The sequence below is a fragment of the Puntigrus tetrazona genome, chromosome 14 (assembly GCF_018831695.1).
Source record: "Puntigrus tetrazona isolate hp1 chromosome 14, ASM1883169v1, whole genome shotgun sequence".
NCBI classification, from domain to species: Eukaryota; Metazoa; Chordata; class Actinopteri; order Cypriniformes; family Cyprinidae; genus Puntigrus; species Puntigrus tetrazona.
Window position 1 is genome coordinate 10715239 of NC_056712.1, and position 21848 is coordinate 10737086.

A 21848-nucleotide genomic window follows, 5' to 3' on the forward strand; every position below is an offset into this window, starting at 1 on the left:
GAGAGAGAGGACAGGCGGCTGTAATTGGCAGTCATTCTTTGTTGGAGAAGGCCGCTGGCTTTAATAGGCTCTGTTGGTGACTCGAGCAGTGAGGTGAAAACTGTGTACACACACACACACACACACACACACACAACCACCCATCCCCCAGATCTGGGAAGTGCCTGACCGCCCCTCTCACCTCCCATTGCCCTGCACCATACCATCAGAATGAGTGAGAAAGAATGCTCATGTCGTATTACAAAACCAGCAAATATACCCCGACTGAAGAAAAAACATTCACGTTAATGTGTACATGAAATCAGTTTCACATATAGTTTTTGACATATATGCAGTGGTCAAGCAGTGCAACACTAATGTCGGGTTGTATTAGGGCGTAATTGTCGAATGGGCCATAATTCCCGTTGGTAAACGCTGTGTATTGATTGGTTTGGAGGAGATTGTCAGATAGCGGTCGTGTCCAATTAGGAGCTAGATGGCCCTCTCACAGTTCGCAAGGCTAAGAAACATGACATCATCATGTGTGAGGGTCCACGGGATGTGTGATTTCAACGCTGAGCACATCTCAGTTTTTTTAACCACATCACCAATAACTGGAGTTTAATTGAACGGGTCGTGAACTACTTTTTTTGAAGATGGTGCTGTTCTCTGAGGTCCTCTTACAACGTTGTTAAGATCTTTAAATCAAAAAACATAATTTATTAGCAATAGGCTGTCATCAGAATGCTGGATCGACCTGCATTTGCAGCTCTTGTAATTTACCTACTATATGCACAAATCAGTGGGAGGGACCTCTTCTTCTGCGGAGGTGGTGTTTAGCAACACTATTACATCATAAAATGGCACATTGTACAACACGTCATTTCTGCAGATTGGCTTCAATATGGGCTATTTTAGACTAACAAAAAGGTTTTGTGTTCTGAAACTGAAAGGATGTTTTTATAGTACAGTGACCTCTTACATGTGAAAAGATCAAGGGAATTTTAAATAATTCATCCAAACATACAAGCTCTGTCACTATTTACCCTTCCTCATGCCGTTCCAAACCTCTCTGACTGACTTTCTCCAGTGAAATGCAAAAAGATATTTAGATGGATTTTTAAAGATTTAAAAAAAAAATGCAAAAACCTTTGTTTGGAATGCATTCAAACAAACTTTACAGTAGCCATTGTGAAAACAACAAGTAAAAAAAGCAACAACTGTAATGTTAACTATTATGTTAATAATCATTCAAATTCAGTGAGAATAGTCTACACCATAACTATAAAGTTAGTGACACAGAGGAATGATATCAGTGAATCCCTTTAAGAACTTTTTTTTTCCAGCTGATGAAAGATAAAAGCATTTACAGCCAATCAGACTTATCCATTCATCTGGCTTTCAGGAGATTGAGTGCATGCTTAAAATAACAGAAAAAGAGAATAAAAAATAAAACTGGAATGACTTGGGGGTGAATAATGCTGTCGTTTTGAGTGAACTATCCCTTTAATGCCTCATTATGAACTGAAGCCATGTGTTTAGGAAAAAATCAATCAACCAATGAGAGCCATTTACACACAAAGACCAAAGGTCATGAGGCAGCAAAACTAGCTCCTATTATAATCCTGCTATAATACAAATGCACAACACTGTTAATCAGTCACATAGTTGATTATAATGGTATTTAGTTATATTTCAATCTATTCGTCCCTCATATTAAAAAGGTCATTTGCAGAGTAAAGTTGATACACCAAAAAAAAATAAAACTGCATTTCTAGAGAAATGTCCACTAGGCCAGCAAGGAATATAAAAGTATGCTATGTTGATTTTTTTTGTGTGCAATTTAATATTTTGTTTTTGCAAACATGGAAGATGCTGTCTTGTGCATTGCGCGTGTTTGACAAAGGAGTGAAAATATAGAGAAAAGGTCGCAGGAGATGCAGCTCGGCGTCAGCTGCGCGGCTTGCGTGTTTGTGGCGTGGAAAGGGGAGGGGGGGGGGTCGAATTAGATGGCTTCCTCTCCGAGAGAGACCTGACCGTGGCCAGCAGCGTTTCTCTGCCACCGTACGCAATTAAAGCCAGACACTGCCTGGACAAAGGGGGGTTGAGGGGGACCGGCAATCTCGAGGAGAGGAAAAAGAAATCTTTCTTTCCGTCTGTGCTGATAGTCCTCTCCCGAGCCTCCGTTCTGGTAGATTGGCCTGTGAAAGCACTGTCACCATGTGAGGTTTCACTTCAAATAGATCTGTATTTTTGCAGATAGAGAAAAAATTACACGTCCGTTTGAAAAGGCAGACTTTTTCCAACGTGTGCTTAAAATGAACTCAAACGACAGCGTCAGCGTGTTTCCTTTTCTCTGAATTAGTGGTTGATTCTTCAAATTCATAAAATGGCTCTGTATTCTGATTGGACGAGACACTGTAAATAGCCCGAATTATGTTGCGTTCACGTCATTGTCGGAATTACCGTAATTACTGGAAAATGAGAACTTAGAGATACTGCTGAGGGCTGTTTATGTCCTTAGGCTCTAAATGGTTTGATACCATGGCAACTGACAGCAACATCGATGGATCCATGTGCAACTTTGCTGCTGTTGTTTACAGTAAAAGTCATTACTACATTAAACTGACCTCTAATCTCTTGCATTTAGCAAGAAAGTATCATATAGTATACAAGTATACAATACTGAGTACAATACAATGGCATGACAAATGTGCACCTTATTAGTCTTTGTACAACTTTTTGAGGTTGCTGCCAATTTTGTTTTACTATTTCATGATGGATATCTTAGATGCACTGCCTATATCATTTAAATGGTACCACTAACACAGCTTGCTTTAGGGAAACCTGTTTGGAAATCCAAACGTGGTGCAACTAGTTCTTCTGAAATGTGATTTATTTTTAAATTAAGCAGAATATTTGACAAGAACTAAAAGGAATAGATAAACAAAACAACTGCATGATTCCAGTAAGATTAGATACTTTTAACTTATTTAAACCTAATTGTTCGTAGTAAAAACATTACATGAGATCAGTTAATTTTTTTCTCATTGTACGTATTTGTATTTTTATCATAATGAAGAACCCCTTGTTTGTAAGCGATCATAAAGGTAAGCGTTCAGCTGTAATTTCAGGGTCCCGAGTTTGGCTTGGGGTAAATGCATTAAGAGGTAGATATTAAACTGATTAACATTGGTGGAGCTTAACTTGAAAATCGTGTGCATGGACTCTTTTAGCAGTTGAAAGAAGATACCCTATGTTCATTCAAGATTATTTCATGTAACTAGTGGAAAAGATGATCGGTTCACATGACACTCGAACAGAGGCACTACAGTGATCTGTCACGACACGTTACGCATATTGAATAATTCATATTCGAATAAAAGATTACACAGCTAGGTTGTATGAAACAAAGCAAAATCAACATTACTTACCTATCAAAAAGAAAAAAACAATGCAACCCTGCCAACTGAATGCGGGCCTTCCTGCTCCTTGAGTTCTCTCAACCATTGAAAAGCTGCTCTGCATGGGTCCTACCTCTTGTCTGACTGTAACCCTTCTTTTTAATGTTTTTTTTTCTGACATTTTTCTCTTTTTTATCTGCCATCTTTCTAACTATAGTCAGTCTACTAATACCCGTCCTGTTCACTCAAATTAACCGCTCCCTTCTATCAATCGCAAGACACGCCCCTTACTGCTGATTGGCTACAGCTGTGTTTTGGGAATCGGTTCGACACTGTGGTCAAAAGAACCGCTAAGAGTTTAAAAAAAAAAAAACACTTAGTACACCTTCAATGTCCAGATATATAACAGTTTAGAGAAAAAATAAATAAATAGAAGAATTTTAAAATACATTTGTTTAACTGTCCTCTAAAATCAACAGTAAAAGAGGATTGTGATAAAAAAAAAAGTAATTTAAAAGTTTAAAATGGAATAAATATGCATATTTCAGAGAAAATATAGGATCAACTATATAATTTTAAAAAAGGCTTAAAAATGTAGGCTACGTTTAAAAGACCATACATAATAACTTGATTAGGGGGTGAAATTATGGATACAGTTTAATCAAACATAAGCCCGCTGCGATTATTTTGTGACCAAAATAAAGAGGACATAGCAATATAGGAGAGTAGGAGGAGGAGGAGGATAGAGGAGATGAGAACCGGACACGTTGTGCTTTTCCGCCGTCTCCCAGCGGGAGTGTAATATCGTGGCTCCTGCGCGCTGACACGCGCACCTGGAAGTGCCGCTATGCTGCTCGCAGCACTGCACCAATTATAGCGCAACATCTCGCTCTGCCGTTACCATAGTAGCGCCGTGCTCCTGTTCCCCTGGAACGAATGAACCGTGGGGGAGCGAATATCTTATCAACCATCGCCCTGGTTACCGCGCTCTCTCTCTACGCGCGCCTCGTCGCTTGAGTGAGAGGCCAGAGCAGGCGCCCTAGCTGCAAATGTGTGTGTGTGCGTGTGTGTGCGTGCGTGTGTGTTTTGGACAGAGCTGCAGACGTGAGCACAGAAGGGTCTGGGTGATGTTGATAAGACTGAAGGAGCCTTTGCAGCGTCCCTCAGCCGCTCTGTGATCGTGGGCCATCTTTTCAGACGCGCACACGCACCCTAAATTGCATGCTAACGAATCTGATTTGCTCGGATATACAGATTTGACGTTGCATGTGGGGCAGGGCTGCGTTCAAATCGTTTCTGATGGCCGTGCACCTGGAGGAGAACAAAACACGCTCGGCCCCCTCTCAGCGCAACCCCCACACACTGCGTTTGCTCTCTCCCCATGCGGCCCTCTGGCTCGCTCGCTCGCTCTCATCGGATTGATGGCCACGAGGAGTGAGACAGACAGACGCGGCCTGCAGAGAGAAAAAAAAGCTTTCACACTCTCATTCACTCCTACACCACGGACAAAAATATCACGCTCAGTTCACTGGTTTAACCCACCCACAACACAAACACACACTCACTCTCACACTCACACACGGTTCAGTCAGAGGAAAATTATGAGTGCTCATTGATTTCACCTCACATGACTTCCTCAGTCCATGACTTTCTTTGTGAAGGCAAACCCAAAGCGAAACCAAAATATCGGATGAGCGTATTTCAAAGAGCTTAACATCACGACTAAAGCTCAAGACAAGTAATAATGGTGGTTGTCAGCATGCTATAGAATGACATATTTCGACGACGACTATAGAATATTTGGTTTGCACCTCTGTTTATTAAATTGAGGACTGCCAAGACCTCAGAATGGTTGGCTTTGGACACATATACATGCATTCATTTATGCAGACCGATAATTTTGGCCCCATATGGCACGGGAACGGCGTGCTGTTTTGATTTTGACTCATTTTGGTATTGTGCATTTCACTCAATCTAGATCAGTATTGGGGCGAACCTGTTCAGTAGAATTCAAGCATGAAGAAGAAGGGAAAAAAAACACCAAAATGACAATTACAGCTAAAAAAAAAAAAAAAAAAAGTCACTTATCCATCTTGGTGTCCATGTTACGTGGATGCCCTTAAGCCCCTTTCACATGAATAGCGGCAATGCGTGTCTCAACAAAAGCATCACGCGCTTTGACGCTCATGTGCAACGCGTTACGAATAGCTTACAGAAGGGTGAGTTTACTGGGTTGCTGGGTAGAAAGAAACCAGAGAACCGTTCACAATGAAAAATGAAAGTGTTAACATGTTTGTGAGCTTAAAACAAGGGAAATTGCTAGTCAAACCAGTTTAGGAAACTTTTCTTATAATGCTCTGGACAGATGTTGTGTCGCACAGCTCACAATGGGGTATTCTCTGGTAGTCCTTGTCTGTATTACGAACACTCAATGACAAATGCAGTTTAAATTGGAATAGGTTAAACTTTAAGCATCATAGAACAACATCATAGAATGTTCAATGATGCAAACCATGTGAAAAGGACTTAAAGGAGTACTGGAGATCAGGTCAGTGGGGTAATTCAGCAATAAAACATTCTAATCATAAAAATATTATCATTACACATCAATAATTTCCTGAATTTACGGAGGTCCTGGTCTGCTAAGGGCCATGTCTTCCATCTGACCAATCCAATGAGGCTACAAGAAAAAGGAGGCGGGTCCTACGCGTAGCTGGTCTACATAGTGTAGTTACATCGGCTTCACCTTCCCTCCAATCCCAGCAGGCCTACAGCATTTAAAAACAAACAAACAGAACATCAAGCCCAAAAGGACCTTTCAGGCATGTTTGTAACAAGGGATGCTACATTAGAGCGTTTTTCATGGTCGTCTTCGTATCAAATAATGAGCAACTTGAAAACTGAATGACAAATCAAATAACAAACAACCCCCCAAAAAAACCTTAACATAAAAAGGCAATTGTAACATTGAGGCAGTCAGTAAGAACCACTGTGCTAAATTACAATAGTGCTCCTTAATTATCACAAGCTTTAAAACAGAGCCTTGGGATTACATTCTCTAAACGAAATTACGGCATTTCTCCACACATGGACAAACAAAACCACTAAACACACAAATAAAAATGATTGTCCGTTTTCCATTTGGCGGCAAATAGTTCCAGAGCATCCAATAAAGGGCAAGATTCCGAAGTAGAACTCAGATGGTTCCGAAATGGAACACAGGAAAAAAGAAAAACGGAATGACATTCCGCCATTCACTGTTTATTTTTGGTTCAGGACATGTTCGTTCTCAAATAGTGCTTTCATTCCGCTTTTTATTTGTTTTATTTGTTTGTTTGCACCCAGTGTTTACAAGCGCCACAGCTTTCCGAGTGGGAGTGGCGTCGCCGTCCATCGGGAGTCCTTCATTATGGGATGGAAGTCATGGGGGGAGGGTCCTGCTGCCCTACGGAAACCATCGGAAAGGAGCTCCGGTTGGCAGCATCACCTTCTTGGAAAGACAGGAAAGGCAGAGGAAGGAAACAAGGAAAGAAAACAGCATGAGTCATTGATAATTTGACATAAACGCTAACAATGGAGCAGTAAGAAAATGGGAAGCGTCTCATTAAACTGGACTCTCAAGCCTCATCTCCAGACCTTTTTCCCTTTTCTGTCTCAAATCCCTGTCTTTCTGCGGAGCCAGACTTGCTAAGACCGTAAAGGGCTGAAATACCGCAGTGGTGCAAATGGCAGATTTTTTCCCAGCCTGCTTTGGGACTGGGCAGGGGTAGTCTATGGCTGTGGGACTTTGGGAGAGTGGAGACAACGGCAACGTTTCCTGGGAAGACGTCCAGAACGAAAGAACGAAGGACCGAGGGAGAAAAAGAGGGAAGGGAGCGTTCCCTTCATCATGAAGTAACATGCACAGGCAATGATTTCACCTTACATGACCTAGTCCCTCTCTCTGTTTCCCAAACACACTCTCCCACTCTCTCATTACTCTCTGACAGGGCTTTGGCGTTTGTACGCGCGCACACACGCATCCAGACCCCCTTTTCCCTCATCGACCCCATAGACAAGCCAACACAGATGGGCTGTCGGCCCATGCACATGGCCAATCAGACAGAGCGTGAGTGCACGGACAGACACACACTCACACACAAACACTCACCAGATTAATTTCGAAGGTTATTTTTTAACCCATCATCTCCTTAGTCAAGAAAGACAGTAAGAATAGCGAATCAAGAGCACCATAAACATTAAACGCAGACAATGTTTTAATACAGTTGATTTTAATATATAAGTTTCCACTTTTTATAACAATAACTAAGTAGTCATTATTATATTAGATTTTTTTACTAAATTAAATTAATTACCATTGTATTAAAAAAAAAACCAGTATTAATTATGAGATTTTACTAATAACAATAATTAAACAAAACAACAAAATAATAATACTAATAAATGATTATTATTATGCCATTTTAATTATTTTACATTTTCTGACAAAAATAAATTACAAATAAATAAATAAAATAAATAAAATACAAATATTTTCAATATATACATAACAGAATTTATAAATAATAATTATTATTATAAAAAAATAAATATTTAGAATGTACACTATGCTTTTATTATTACTGTTGTTATTTTTATTAAAACTACTCGCTATTATTTATGCAGTTAGTGCATTAGTATTGTAACTACTATGCCATATTTTTAACAACAATAACTAATTATATTAGTAATATTATTATATAAACTTTTTGCGTGATACACTTTTTTTGAGACACACTAAATGCTGCCTTCTATCAGTAAACACACCCACAGACCCCACCCCCATACCCCCACACACACACACATATATATTAGACCAATGACGTATTTAAAAAAATTATTGAAAACTTAAGTTTGTCTTTAATAAACATAGAATTCATTGCCGCAACAATGCTAAGGTGTTATTGGTGGTTGCTAGGGTGTTGCTATGCAGTGATAAGTACTTAGTATAGTATAGTATAGTATAAAATATTTTTACTCTTCTCAATAAGTTTTGATTGAGAAAACAGTTATGTCTATAGGACAAACAGTATGAGCAATATTAACAGTGATATTTGTTTTAGCAAACACCATTAGTTAAGTGTCCAAAGAGTACATGCATGTAAATGTAAGAAGGAACTGATATGTTGATATATTGTGTGTCGCCCTGGCTTTGGCTCTCTCACACAGACACCGACACGCACGCTGTTCCTAAAATACTTTTAGCCGTCCGGCTGTGAGACTGAGATTCCTCTACAAAAGGAAGGGGTGGGGCCTGGCGGGCAATGTCTGAGGCCCCGCCCACTCAATCTCCTAGCGCTTCCAGCTATATCAGGGACTTTCCAAGATACCGGCCGCCACACGGACACAGTGAGATGTGTCATCGTGCAGTACACACACATCAACAAAAGTTGCAAGCAATGACATGCAAGGTAAGATCAATGGACAGAAATCGAATGGGATTTGCACAAAAAACACACGCCTAACCTGGCTCAAAACACATAAAAGGACCCTACATATGAAAACACATCCATCCATCACAAGCACACACACACACACACACAAACGCACATCAAGAAGTCAATAGACCCCCACACCACTGACTGTGACCTGTCAATAACGGCTCTTTAAACTCTATAAGTCCTCTATGCCTTATTCAACCAGTCCAGCCTCACTGTCAATAAAAGCACACAATACACAAACACAGAGAAATATATGCAATTTGTATGCATTTGCTTTCTCCAGAATATAAATTTTTAGAACTAAAAAACTGATTGAATGACTTCATGTAATGTAATCTTAATGGTAGTGATGTTCATGCGTGTTATTATGGTAACTGCATTTACTATTATAAACTAGCCAGGTGCTTTTATCCAACGTGACTCACACTGCATTCAAGGCACACATGATATCTGTTAATCGAACCCATAACCTTGATGTCGCAAGTGCCGTGGTCTGCTGTTAGAGCTACAAGAACTCAGCTCCAGCTAGTGACCAACCAGTACAGGAACTAGCAACATCTAGGGACTATTACGAAGCGCGTGAAACAAGGTTTTAGGTAAAAAGTATACACTACATGAGTATGCAAATGCATCACTAGCGCGCTGTCCCAAAGCGCTTCCGCATGACACAGCATTCTAAAAATGTGACTCTGAAATTAAAGCTACACTATGTAACTTTTGGCCCTCCAGCAATTTTGAAGCACAGACCTACTAACTTACAGAGGAACATTGTGTTGGTCATTATGTGAGTTGCGCTTCAGCTCTGCATGGATGAATCTGATGGGTTTAGGCACTCCACTGTGCTCATGGTTACAGATGATTGCCTTATCGGTGCGAAAAATATAGATTTATATATTCATACGCAGGCAAAAAAATATTGCCTATATAAAGTATAGGCAAACAATGAGAATATAGGCTAACAGACCAAAGTAGAAACTGTTACATGTGATTCTCTTCATATATTTTGATTCACATTTTATTGTGGATATTATCGCTTTGCCTTTCAGCTTGCAAATTCGTTTCAGTTAGGGCTTCTAAGTTGTTGTAGCTTCAAGCTACTTCCACTGCATATAGTAGCTGGTAGCCTGAACTTAAGTATTTACAGATATGACATAAAAAAAGTAAGCACAGAAGAATGACAAAAGTATGTGGTTTCCTAAGAAATCCGTCTCTACGGCTTTTCATAGTGATTTAGGCCAGTTGTCATTATTTAAATTTAGATAAATATAAGCGGCAAAACATTGTGTAACCTTAAAAATCCTTGTTTTTTTTATTCCACTGCTCATTTCCATGTCTTGGAAAAGTCAAATAAAAAATATTCTGTGTGGATCGCCTCTTATTAATTACCTATCAATAAACACATTTCTAGTTTAACTGACTTTAAACTGTTTAGTGATATTATATTGAAACTGTTGCTACAAATGTATGCTAATTTTCTATAGTGCTCTTTGCGGCAACATATTTGTTTTACATTATATAATTACAAATTCTACAAAGTGTGAAAACAGCTAGAAGCGTTTGCATTCGTGTTCTTCCATGATTGTATTTCGGGCCTTAGACTTCATATAGACACAAACACACACACACACACACACACACACACTGAGACCTCTAAGCTCTGGCGCACACCAACACCTCAATCTTTACCTCCTCACTGCTGTAATTCTCGGAGAAACCGAGCTGGTCAGTGGTCAGTACACACACGTAAACACAACCCCTCTCACACACACGCAGTTCATAATGACTTTCACCAGGGCTGTGTTTGCCTCTTCCTGCAACGCTATACACACAAACAGACACACACATGCGGTTCAGGGCCTCTGGAGGGCTAGAAAGAGAGGGGTTCTGGGACACATTGACACCTGGCGCTCCAGATGACAGACGCAAAGGCCAGATGGACCGTATGAGGCTGCCACACGCACACAGAGACACACACATGCACATGCGTGTATGTGAACATGCATGAAAACAAACTCATATGCTCAGATGAAAGCCGCCATGTTGTGAAAATGTCCCATGTGTACATTCACAAATGATTTTTATTACCTTTACCTTTGAGTCAAACATTTAGAACAAGTTTGCAGCATTAAGTAAAAACCTTTTTCATTTTTAATATAAAGATATATGGAGCAGGATTTTGAGCCAATGAGCTTTCACTTGTGGGCGGGGCCATTTAGTATATAGGATGTAAGTTTATATACGTGTAATTTTTTGTATAGTTTTTTTCCCCCTACAATACTACACCTATTAAAGTAAATTTAATTGCACAAATGACCAAAATTACAATTTTATTTTTAGTCAATGTGAAATCTGTTTATTGTGGAATAATATATATATATATATATATATATATATATATATATATATATATATATATATATATATATATATATATATATATATATATATCATATACATTTTTGTAATAAATAGAAATAGATTATATGTAATAAATATGAGTAAATATTTTGTATGCTATTTCCAAAGTCGTTTTTTTACTTAGTCTTGGACTAAAATATCAAAAATACCTTTTAAGAAATTATGAAAAATATATTTTAAAAATAATGATTACAAAATTATATACAAATATTTTAAAACTCTATATATGTACAATATGTTTACACACATTAATATGGGATATGTAACAGGTTTATTGTAAATAAAATAATTATTTGAACAAATTTACCATTCATGTCCATTGAGCTCCTAAATACATTCTTTATGACTTGACTTGAAAGCATCATATTCTGTTGTCTTGATGTGTTGTGCAGCCCTGCCCACTGTGAAATCTCATTGGTCCAAAGTCCCACATTCAACACTTTGAGTAAAGACAGAACACTTAATGCTGGAAACTTGTGCGTTGTGCCTGGCTGGAACATTGTGTTATTTCAACATTTTATATTCATCACATTCATTCAAATTCATTAAATGTGATAGCTGAAACTCTGAATCATCTCATCACAGTGGACAGTGAAGGGGAACCTTACCTGCGGAACATCATGATGCCTTAACATTTTCTATGCAAGAAGAAAAATAAGCAACCAACTAGACCGATCTTACCATGACACCATTCTCACAAAGTTAGACCCTAACTAGCTTACATCAGCACAGACTCAGAGCTAATTTTCCCACACCTGAACCTGCCTGTAAACAAGGCAGAAACATCTCAAGTTACTCTGCCTGAGAGATGGGAATCTACATGAGGCTTGTCATTCGTCAGCGTGAGTAATATTCATATGCTAACATTTATGAAACACAAGCAGCATTAATTTCTATGTACACTGTTTGTACACACTAGGGCTTGTCAATCAATTAAACATTCTAACCAAATTAATTACGAAATACCCAGATTAATTCACCAAATTAATCACAATATATGCTGTAAAACAGTACAGCCATTATAACATTGTGACAAACAAATTAGATACAATTAGATTAGAAGTTAGAAAATACTTACACATTTTCCAAGTGTCAGAGTTCATGGTTTTACAGCATTAATAGTTTTAAAGTGTTTTTTTTTTTTATTTAACTGTGCTAAAATAACACAAACTATAGTAAAATCCAGTAAAAATATTCATCATAAAATCCATAACTTTCCATTAATCCACTATGTAAAGAACTAAACTGCACTCAGTCATCAACTGAAAAACACTTTGCAACTTTTATTATCAACTTTTGCTGCTTTTATCCATAGAATCAGCAGAGCGAACAGGAAACGATAAGGAGATGAGGGAAGAGAATCAAGAAATTATGCAAACTTGCAACATCTGCATGAGCATCAAAGTCTGGCCTACTGGTTTAGCTCATTGCAGTATGCTTTTGTGCCCATGCAGATGATGCTAGCTTGCGTCCGGCTAATATTTATTGATAAGATATATGTATTTACTGTGCATTGCTCACCATCTTACCTCCAGCCCGCCGGCAGGTTTCTTTTTGAGCTCTTCGCACTTGCGAAACTTGCAGATCTGATGGCCGGTTTTGCGGTTGCGGCAGCTGCTGCACTGTTCGCAGTTAATCCTGCGGCGGCAAGGTGGACACAGGCCGCATCGCTTCCTCTTCTTCTTCCCGTTGGCGCTGATGGCAGATGAAATCTCGCTCTGCGTCTGCTGGTGTTCCGACGTGCCCGTCATTTGGGAGAGCGCCCCGTCGGCGAGGAACACTCCCGCCGGCGTCATTATGAACAGCCCGGGGTGATACGGAAAACTCCCGCCCACTCCGCCGTTGCCAAGCAACGGGAAGTCCATCACACTGCCCAGCGAATCAGAAGCCGAGACCGTCTCCATGTCCCCGCCCACGCTGACGTTGGACGGATCGCTGACAGGAAGCAGCATCCCCGCCCTTCGCAGGAGCTCGGCGGCCTGGGCCAGATGTAGGCCGCTCGGAGAGTCCAGAAGGCCGGACACTAACGCGCCTCGGTCCAGTTTGGCGTACCCGACCTGTGACCTGTGCTGGCTGGCGGTGGGGTGAGCTTTGACGCCCGCCGCCACCATAGAGCTCTGGGCGAGTCTGTTAGCGTTCGCGACACTGGCCACAGCGGCCGCCGAGCAGGTCGCGATGTACTGCGAGAGAGCTCTGGAGCGCTTCAGGCTTTTGCTGAGCGGAGCGCTGATGATGCCGCTGCGGTTTCTCCGTTCCACCACCGGGGATGAGTCTTCATCCCCGCAGCAGCTGTCCTGCGCCTCCTCATCGTCTACGACTCGACTTCCCTCCATGGACCCTCCGCTGGCAGACATGGGCCGCGGCGTGAGGGGGAGGGAGAGGGAGATGAGGGAGCTTAGGATGAACAGGGGATAGAGTTGCAACGTTCCTACCAAGACCAAAGCCAAGATGAGATTGACGTTTGCACAGCTGGAGAATCAGACCACTGGAGCGGCGGTCCACACTAGTCGAGCCTCAAGAACATCTCACGGATCCATTCACTAAGGCCTGAGTATCCTAGAAAGGGAAGACAGAGGTTTAAGCCAGAGTGGTTTGATTAAACGTATGGCACATGCAGGGAGGAATAATTCAGATTATACTTATGCTCACCAAAGCTGCATTTATTTGATCAACATAGAGCAGTGAAATCGACGAAATATTGTTCCATTAAAAAAACTATTTTAATATATTTCTATTTTAATATATAATTCTATTTTAATTGAATTACATTTTAAAATATAAGAAAATAGAAAACTTATTGATTATAATACAATTTCTTAATATTACTGTTTTTACTGTATTTTTTATCAAATATATTCAGCTTGAGCATAGGAGACTACTTAAAAAAAAACACTATTTATACATTTAAATAATATTAATTAACTACATGTACTATGTGCTTAGGGTTAGAATTGCACGGTGCATGTAATTATGCATTCTTTATTGTTATTATGATGGTAAGTACATGTAACATCAACAAAAAGGAGAGCTTAAAATGAATTGTTACCAAAAATATATTCCAAACTTTCAATCAGTAGTGTATATCGCCACCTAAAAGAGCACGGAGAACCCGTCACATCGGCCTCGCCCGTCAACCGCTAAATTAATTATGCGTATGATTTCTCACGGCACATCATCACACTTATTATGTCGGACCCTGAAGGAGTATTAGATTTGTTAAAATGTTTTTTTTAGCAGTTAAGGATGTAACTGCTAAAAAAAACATTTGAACCAATCTAATACTCCTTCGAAATGAACCTATAAACATATCCAATTTAATTTATTTATTATTCGCCCGGCTGAAATAGGTGCAAGTTCACGATGACAAATAACCTACTGCTCGCTGTGGCCTCATCTGACCCATTTTGATTCCTGAGCCCACATTTATGCTTCATACATAATATCTGTCCTAGATATCTGATTTAGTGACAATTACACTTTGTTCGATGTTCTTCCAAGGAACCGAAACTGACTCTGAAGCTCATGACGGGGAAAAAAAAAGAAAAGATTTTGTGTGTATATTGAATTGGATGGTTTGAGTCTGTTAAATTGTTATATTTCATAACCTTTACGTGCAAAAGCCCGTTCCTTGTGACAGCAATTCCCCTTCAGTGAGAGACGTCTATCAGGGTCCACAGGCGGTCTGTTCTATCACGAAACCGGAATCGTGAGCTCAAGCGCAAAGCCCCTGGGGTGAGCCGACAGTGAAATCAGGATGTCTAGGTGCAAGCTCAGCCGCACTGACGCACGTACACACGCTCATCAACGACTTAACATTTCAATTAACTGCCGAGCCTCAGTAAATCATGCTATTGGTAACAGTTAGAGAAAAAAATGTTTAGGTTGTGAGTGACTGTCTGTGAAGATGAGGTAATTGGCCATTCATTCATACAAACATGCATGAATGAATGAATGAATAAATAAATAAATGTAAGGGAGTGGGGCTTGTTGTCCCACTGGGACTAGTTGCCTCAGTAACTATAAGATGGTAAATGTTGGTTTTAAATATTGCGTAAAAAAAAGAGTATTTTTCATTAAAAAAATGGGTTGGGGTAAGTTGTCACATGGTTATAGTAACTTAGCTAAACAAAGCTTTAATGCCATAATGATTTAACACTTGTTTCATTTTGATGATTTATTTTGGGTTCATACCTGTGTTACTGTGTTATTTAATGGCAGATTTCATTGTGACAACTTGCCCCAGTGCAGGAGCATGCTGTCACAATCGGTCAACACGTGATCAAATCAGCCAAAAACAAAGGCGACTTAGCTTTTTTTGTAAAGAAAACTATAAAGTTTGCGTCTGTTCCGAAATAAAGCTATTCAACGGCGATAACTAGTCTTTTACATTTACAGCGGGCTATTTCTCGCTAATTAAAAAAAATAAAAAATACGATAATTGGTCGATTCGGTCATATTTAAATAATACATCTGACCCGATTAAAACCATGCGAGGCAGACTTTTGCTGAAAGTTATCTGCTAAAACACTTTTACACAGAACCCTATCCGTTAGCAAAACACATGACCATATCAATTACGATTACATCACATCCACATCAAGGAGTCATGATGGGAATAAAAACTGGAGACAGGTAGCCCTCATCTGCAGGTAAACCAGGACAAAAGCTGCGCCTACTGAGGGTTCCAGTAAATTATTGACCCGGCTTACAGATAAATAAGTTCCTAGCAACAGTTAAAATGCCCATTCAGCAATTGCCCGATGTCAAATGCATGTCAAACATACGAGGCTCACATGCACATGGAAATTGCTGTGTCCAGTATTGCGGCGAGCCAGAGGGACAATAGCGCGACGTAGAGAGATCTGGACATCACCAGGGAACAATAGCCAAACCTGCACAAATAGCCCAACTGTGGCTAAACAAGATGACCTGCTTATCAAGCTCTGCATGTTCTGTCAAACAATCACCTCAATTAAACCCTTCCCAGATCAATCCCAAACACACACCCGGATTAACTGCATATATTCGGGCTGGATTATTTAAGGAACGCGAATGCAAATGCGCACCACGCACAAAAAGTTTGCATGTAACTCATAATGGATTAATAATAAACAGCACATATAACTTGCATTCATACTTACCTCTCTCTCCAAGAGGAATTCTGAATAATTCAGACATTCCCGCTCGGCAAATCCCTCGTATTTTAATCCAGACAACCAATAAAAAAGGGAAATGTCACAATAGCATGTTTACGGTGACCACGGCACAGCCAAACAAACAAACAAACAAACAAACAGGCTACCCGTAAATGCAACTATTCCGTGCGCCTATTTGGTTACGCGTGGCAAAGTTGCACCGTTGCATCTAATGCATATGGGCAAATCGTCAAGCAGATGTAACGCCGATCATTTAGAAAGTAAAACAAAATCCCTTTTGTCTCATCTCGACCGATGTGTCTATGGTGACAGCGCGCGGTATGCGCCAACACGTCGCGTTGGTTAAGCACATTCCCTTGTTATTTCATTGCCAACTTATTCGTCTCGGCTGGATGTCATTGTAACTTTGAACAGTCTTCAACAAAGTCTCATTGCCCTCGCTTTGATAAACATAGGGTATCTGCATATTCGCGAACACAGGCGTCTTTTCATTCGCGCAGCTCGTGAGCCGAGGGGAGCGTTCCGACTGTCCGAGCGGTCCGGTGCTCTCACGCGCTGCGGAGATTTATATAAAAGAGAGAGAGAGGATAAAAGGTAAAACGGCCGAACGAAAGCAAATGCTCACCCGAACTGAATTCTTCTCGCCGTTTCCTTCAATAAAGCCCAAACACCGGCAGATACACGCAGAACGCACTTTGTCCGAGAGCGAGCGCGTGCGCTCCTCCAGCCTCTCGCGTCTCTCTATCCCACCTCCACATCCTCGCGCCCGGAGAAGAACATGCAAACACATTTCATAGATTTTTGGAGCTTCACACAAAAACCGAAGTGGACTTTCCGTCGGGGAAAAAATAAATAAACCTTAAAGAGGTGTGGATGAGCGCGAGGGCTGTCTGCGGCGAGCCTGTCTGTCTCTGTGCATATGAGAGCGGAATAATGAATGAAGTATAGTTTTGAGAGGGCTGGACACTCAGCCCATTGTTGACTCCATTCTTAATGGCTGTTGGCTGCGCTCGGGATTGATTTATTATATCAGAACTTTAGCACATTCACGCTTTCCAGGAACTTGGGGCTGATTGATATTTTAATATGCAAAACACGACTCCGGCATTCACTCATCTGAAATACAACCCCGTCGGCTGCTCCCTTAATTAAAATAAAATGCAAATGGTAATTAATAATTGCACGTTCGTGAAAACTAAACCACGACAACGGCCGCCTATTATGTTTTATCATCGGCGTATTTTTGCCGTTTGCTACTGTTTGTAGCACACATTTATATTTAATCCTCTTCGTTAATAATGCATGCATTAATTAATAAATCAACAGGCATTGTTTTATTAAATCTTTCATTTTAATATTAGCCGCGCATTTTTTTAATGATTGCGTTTAAAATCAACACTGCATTAGTCATAGTTTATTTTACTTAGTTTTAAAGCATTAATATTCATTTATTAACTGTTTTATAACTAATGCATATCAAAGCGACCTATTGATGCAATGTAAAGCAACTACCCATAGTGTGTTAATTAATTACACTTTTAAATTAATTATCCGAATTAAAAATAGCTTAATTAGGCTAATAACACGTGTTTGAGACGAACACCCATAAACGACCTCACCTATAAATGCATTAATTTAATTGTTAATAACAGGCAGCATTTAAAGAGTCTTTCCGCAGCAATCAAAGGGACCGGACTCGTTACCGCAGTCGTCGTGTTTCTCTGTGTTTGACGACTTTCCCCGTGACCGAGAAGCCGTTGTGCCGCGGGTCCATCTGTCCGTCGGTCCAGTCGCTCGCAGACGCTCCTCCTCGTCGCTCGGAGTCCACTCCACCTCTTGTGAGCGTCCTGTGTGTCTGGCAGGCGGCCAGCTGAAGTGTGGGGAAGTGACACCGCCAGGGCGGCAGAAATTTTCCTCCGTTTCGGGCTTCTTCCCAGTCGCAGACGGGCGAGCGTGCATTGGCTGGAAAGTGGAGCAGCTCGTCAGGGACGATCAATGCGGATCGATCAGCGCGGCGCTGCTGCCGGCTGCGGGTTTGAGGGGGGCTGCGTGGTACAGTCCTCCGCGATTGCATTAACGGGAAAGTTTAGGCTCGAGTGAAGTGACGCTACTTTACGGCTTCGCTTCCAATCACGCTTCTTTCTTTTTTTTTTTTATCTGCGTTCACAAAAGGCTGAACTCTATTTTGAGCGTGTGGGATTAAGTTTTACACGCGTGCAAGGCGCTGCTTTTATACCAGGGAAGCGCTGTATTAACGCAGATTAATATACCGTGGTATTTAGGCTATCGTGTCTCTCCGAGGCACTTCAGAAATAGGCCTGCCATCATGGTTGCGTCCAAAAATATACAATGATTACTATATCCACACGTGGTGTTTACATCACAGAAGCCTAGGCTACTAAAAAGCACCATGGTAATGCTACTAACATTTTTTGACACGTATACAGGGTTGTACTTAAAATGCATGATTGTATCCATATTTCCTTTAAATACTATTAAAGAATACTAGGATAGTTTCCTAAAACGTGGTATATTATAGACCATTACTATGTGATTGCTATATTCAAATACAATGGTGTTTAAGGCACCTTCAAAATAGCACCATGGTACTGCCATGTTTTTGGACATTGGCTACGGTCATACTATTGTGTTCTTGGAAGTACAATACGACCCTTAATACTCACACCGCAACTGTTCCACGGTACATCCACAGTACTTTTTGTAAGGAGCGGCACTCCATAGTATTTCAGTAAATACCATGCTATTACATCATAGATGTGGCCAAATACATGGTACTTTGGTCATTTTATTTATACCACGGCAGGACTGGCGGAATCATTTTGATATGATTAGCATATTCACATATTATATATACAAGGCACTTGAAAGCCCCTCATAACTTTTATATAATTACATTATCTCAAAAAAATATATATATAATAAAAAAAAAATATATATATATATATATATATATAAATTTATATAAATATATATATTACAGGCTATATAAAAATAACTAAAATACTTATAATAATTAAAAATAAATAAATATCAATATAAATGTAATTGTTTTTCTTGTTTTTTTTAATCATTCTGTACCAATCAGTATACAGTGGACTATTCAGGGAAGTATTTCAGGATGCTCGACTCGAGCCAGGTTTGTTTGTGAGCCCATTGATCAGACCTTTGGATCCTGGGTTGCATCATACCCCGAGTTCACCCTGGAGGACGTTCCTGTAGTATTGAGCTGCTATATCAGTGGAGCACGACGAGGCGTCCCCGCTATGTGACAGATAACGGATCATCTCATGATAGATCATTAAAACGGGCTGATAAATAAACAAACACTTGCCTATCCTTGTGGCCACATAATTCCCAGATAACTTTGAGACCTCAGCCCCCCTCCTCTCTGAGCTGGGGGGGATTGTGTGGTGGTGAGTGGGAAGAGGGGGGTGGATGAGGACGTTGGATTAACGTCACATGGTTCTCTCTGGCAGCCAGACACATGACCCGCTCCACAGGAGGGGATAAAACCCACTTGAAAGACGACGGCACAGAGACCGAGGGAGAGGAGGAGGGAAAAAAAAGAGAAAGAGATGGAGCAAACGTCCGGTTTTCTCAGACGCTGAGGAATGCCGTCGGCCTGCTTCTCTAACGCAGAAATGCAGTAGACTCGTTCCCCCATGAGATACTTTCCATATTTCTTCTGCTCTTTCCTTCTCACTCCTGCGAGTTACCTGTGGTTTTGGGCACCATGTTGTTAGAGCTTCCCGTTCTTCGATGACTGATATCTCCTCAGCCCGCCCATCCACATGCCATTTCAAAAAGATTTATTAGACGTGGAATAACCTAGAGGCTCTTAATAGCCTTGTTATTGGTCTCTCTTTCACAAGCTATTTCTTTTTTAAAGATTTGTTTAGAGACTTCACTCGTCCCATGCCCATTGTGCTTCGGAGATGAATTGTAGTGAAAAAAAAATGTGCGCATATTTCAGGAGATTTATGCCGGCGTTTTTCTAAGCAATTGGACACGCAATTTTCACCTGGCACATGATAAAATGGTGAGAGGTTTTTGGATTTATATTGAAATAGGTACCTCGGCAAAAAACATCTGGCTGATTACCATCTTTAATCATTTGTTTCTGTAAAACGGTTACAGTAATAATTAGTAATAATAATACAAATAGTAGTATTAATAGTAATAATTCTGTAATGCAGCACTATAACGGTCCAAAGCCTGTTTTGACCACCTAGCAACACCTTAGCAACCTACCAGCAAAACTGGATCAAGCTCATTTCAGGTTTTGTAGCAAATAATAATAATTACTTTGCATATAAATACATTATTACTAGGGGCCAATCGCTCAGAATTTACATTTTTTTGTGCATTTTTATGTTTTCACGTTTTTTTTTAGTTCTAAGTGGCTATTTAGTCTTAGAACGAATTTGTTTTGTTGTCAAGCTACGTACAAACTGGTCGTGAGACCGCGTTGGGCTGTTCACTTAGAATCTGTTTTTGTTTTGAAAAACGCAAGACACAGCAAGTGGAATGGAGGAAAAAGTTAAAGGTTTTTATCAACCTTGAAAAGTAAAATATTGAGTGGCGCCGTGTCAAGTTTAGTACACTGTGATGCACGTGATACGAAAGTACGGCACTGAAAACGCTTTCTGCGTGAACGCAAAATGTGCACAAAGGTGCATAATTTTATGAGACCGGGTTTAAAAAAAAAAAGTGTAGCGCAATACGATATCACATCCTGTGTGAACATTTCAAAGCCAAAAGACCTGCTGAGGTGTAACATGCATTTGCTGCGCCTTGTTTACAAGCAGAGGAATGCACGCGGAAGAATTGTTGAATTTGTTTTCTTCGCACACAAAATGTTTTCTTGCAGCTTCGTAAAATTGCAGTTGAACCACAGATGGCACATGGTCTGAGTTCTCACCATGTTTTTGGGTCAGAAAGTTTAGAAAGCTCTCTAAACCTTAATCTGCGTTCCGAAGATTAATTGACTGAACCATTAAGAAGGTCTTACTGGTTTGGAACAACGTGAGGGTGTGTAATTAATTAATGATGGATCTGGCATTTTGGGAGCCTGAAACCGTAATTTAAAAAAAAAACTAAAAAGATCCCAGAGAGGATAAATCTGAAAATGACACCACTGTGGAGGGGTTTTTGCGTACAGCCTATCCGTACAGTTTGTCAGTCGGTCAGTCAGGGGTTTCATGCGTACAGGTATTTTTTGAGATGACGCCACGTTTACAGAATTGCTTATAAAACAAAACAATGGATGAGTCAAGAAGGCTCTTTACTAATAGTGCAACATCGCTTACTCAGAGTCAGCTTCTTAAATGTATTGGTAAATATGGCGAGTATGGACGTTTAAAAGTCGAACTTGAATCTGGCACAAAATC

The 21848-nt window shown here is 40.2% G+C and overlaps 1 protein-coding gene across 5 annotated transcripts; it reads right to left on the minus strand.

Annotated features, from left to right (window-relative positions):
• Nucleotides 1-5182: 5182 nt before the first annotated feature.
• cxxc5b (CXXC finger protein 5b) lies at nucleotides 5183-18596 on the minus strand. Of its 5 annotated transcripts, none has more exons than XM_043257966.1 (3): nucleotides 18141-18596; nucleotides 12811-13837; nucleotides 5183-6873 (listed from the first exon to the last, which is right to left on the minus strand). In XM_043257966.1, the coding sequence occupies exons 2-3, from the start codon at nucleotides 13633-13635 to the stop codon at nucleotides 6829-6831; spliced, it is 870 nt and encodes a 289-aa protein (XP_043113901.1). In that variant the 5' UTR covers nucleotides 13636-13837; nucleotides 18141-18596; the 3' UTR covers nucleotides 5183-6828. The 5 variants fall into 5 exon arrangements, with proteins under 5 accessions (XP_043113901.1, XP_043113904.1, XP_043113903.1 ...); XM_043257969.1 differs by lacking the exon at nucleotides 18141-18596 and adding an exon at nucleotides 17063-17415 and having other exon boundaries at nucleotides 12803-13837; XM_043257968.1 differs by lacking the exon at nucleotides 18141-18596 and adding an exon at nucleotides 17063-17414 and having other exon boundaries at nucleotides 5183-6870; nucleotides 12803-13837.
• Nucleotides 18597-21848: the final 3252 nt, after the last annotated feature.

Bases quoted from the DNA above. Each gene is read 5' to 3' on its own strand.
- cxxc5b (XM_043257966.1), bottom strand. From the start codon at position 13,635: ATGTCTGCCAGCGGAGGGTCCATGGAGGGAAGTCGAGTCGTAGACGAT. The intron at 6,874-12,810 runs GTAAGATGGTGA...TGTCTTTCCAAG, and splicing joins AACCTGCCGGCGGGCTGGAG to AAGGTGATGCTGCCAACCGG.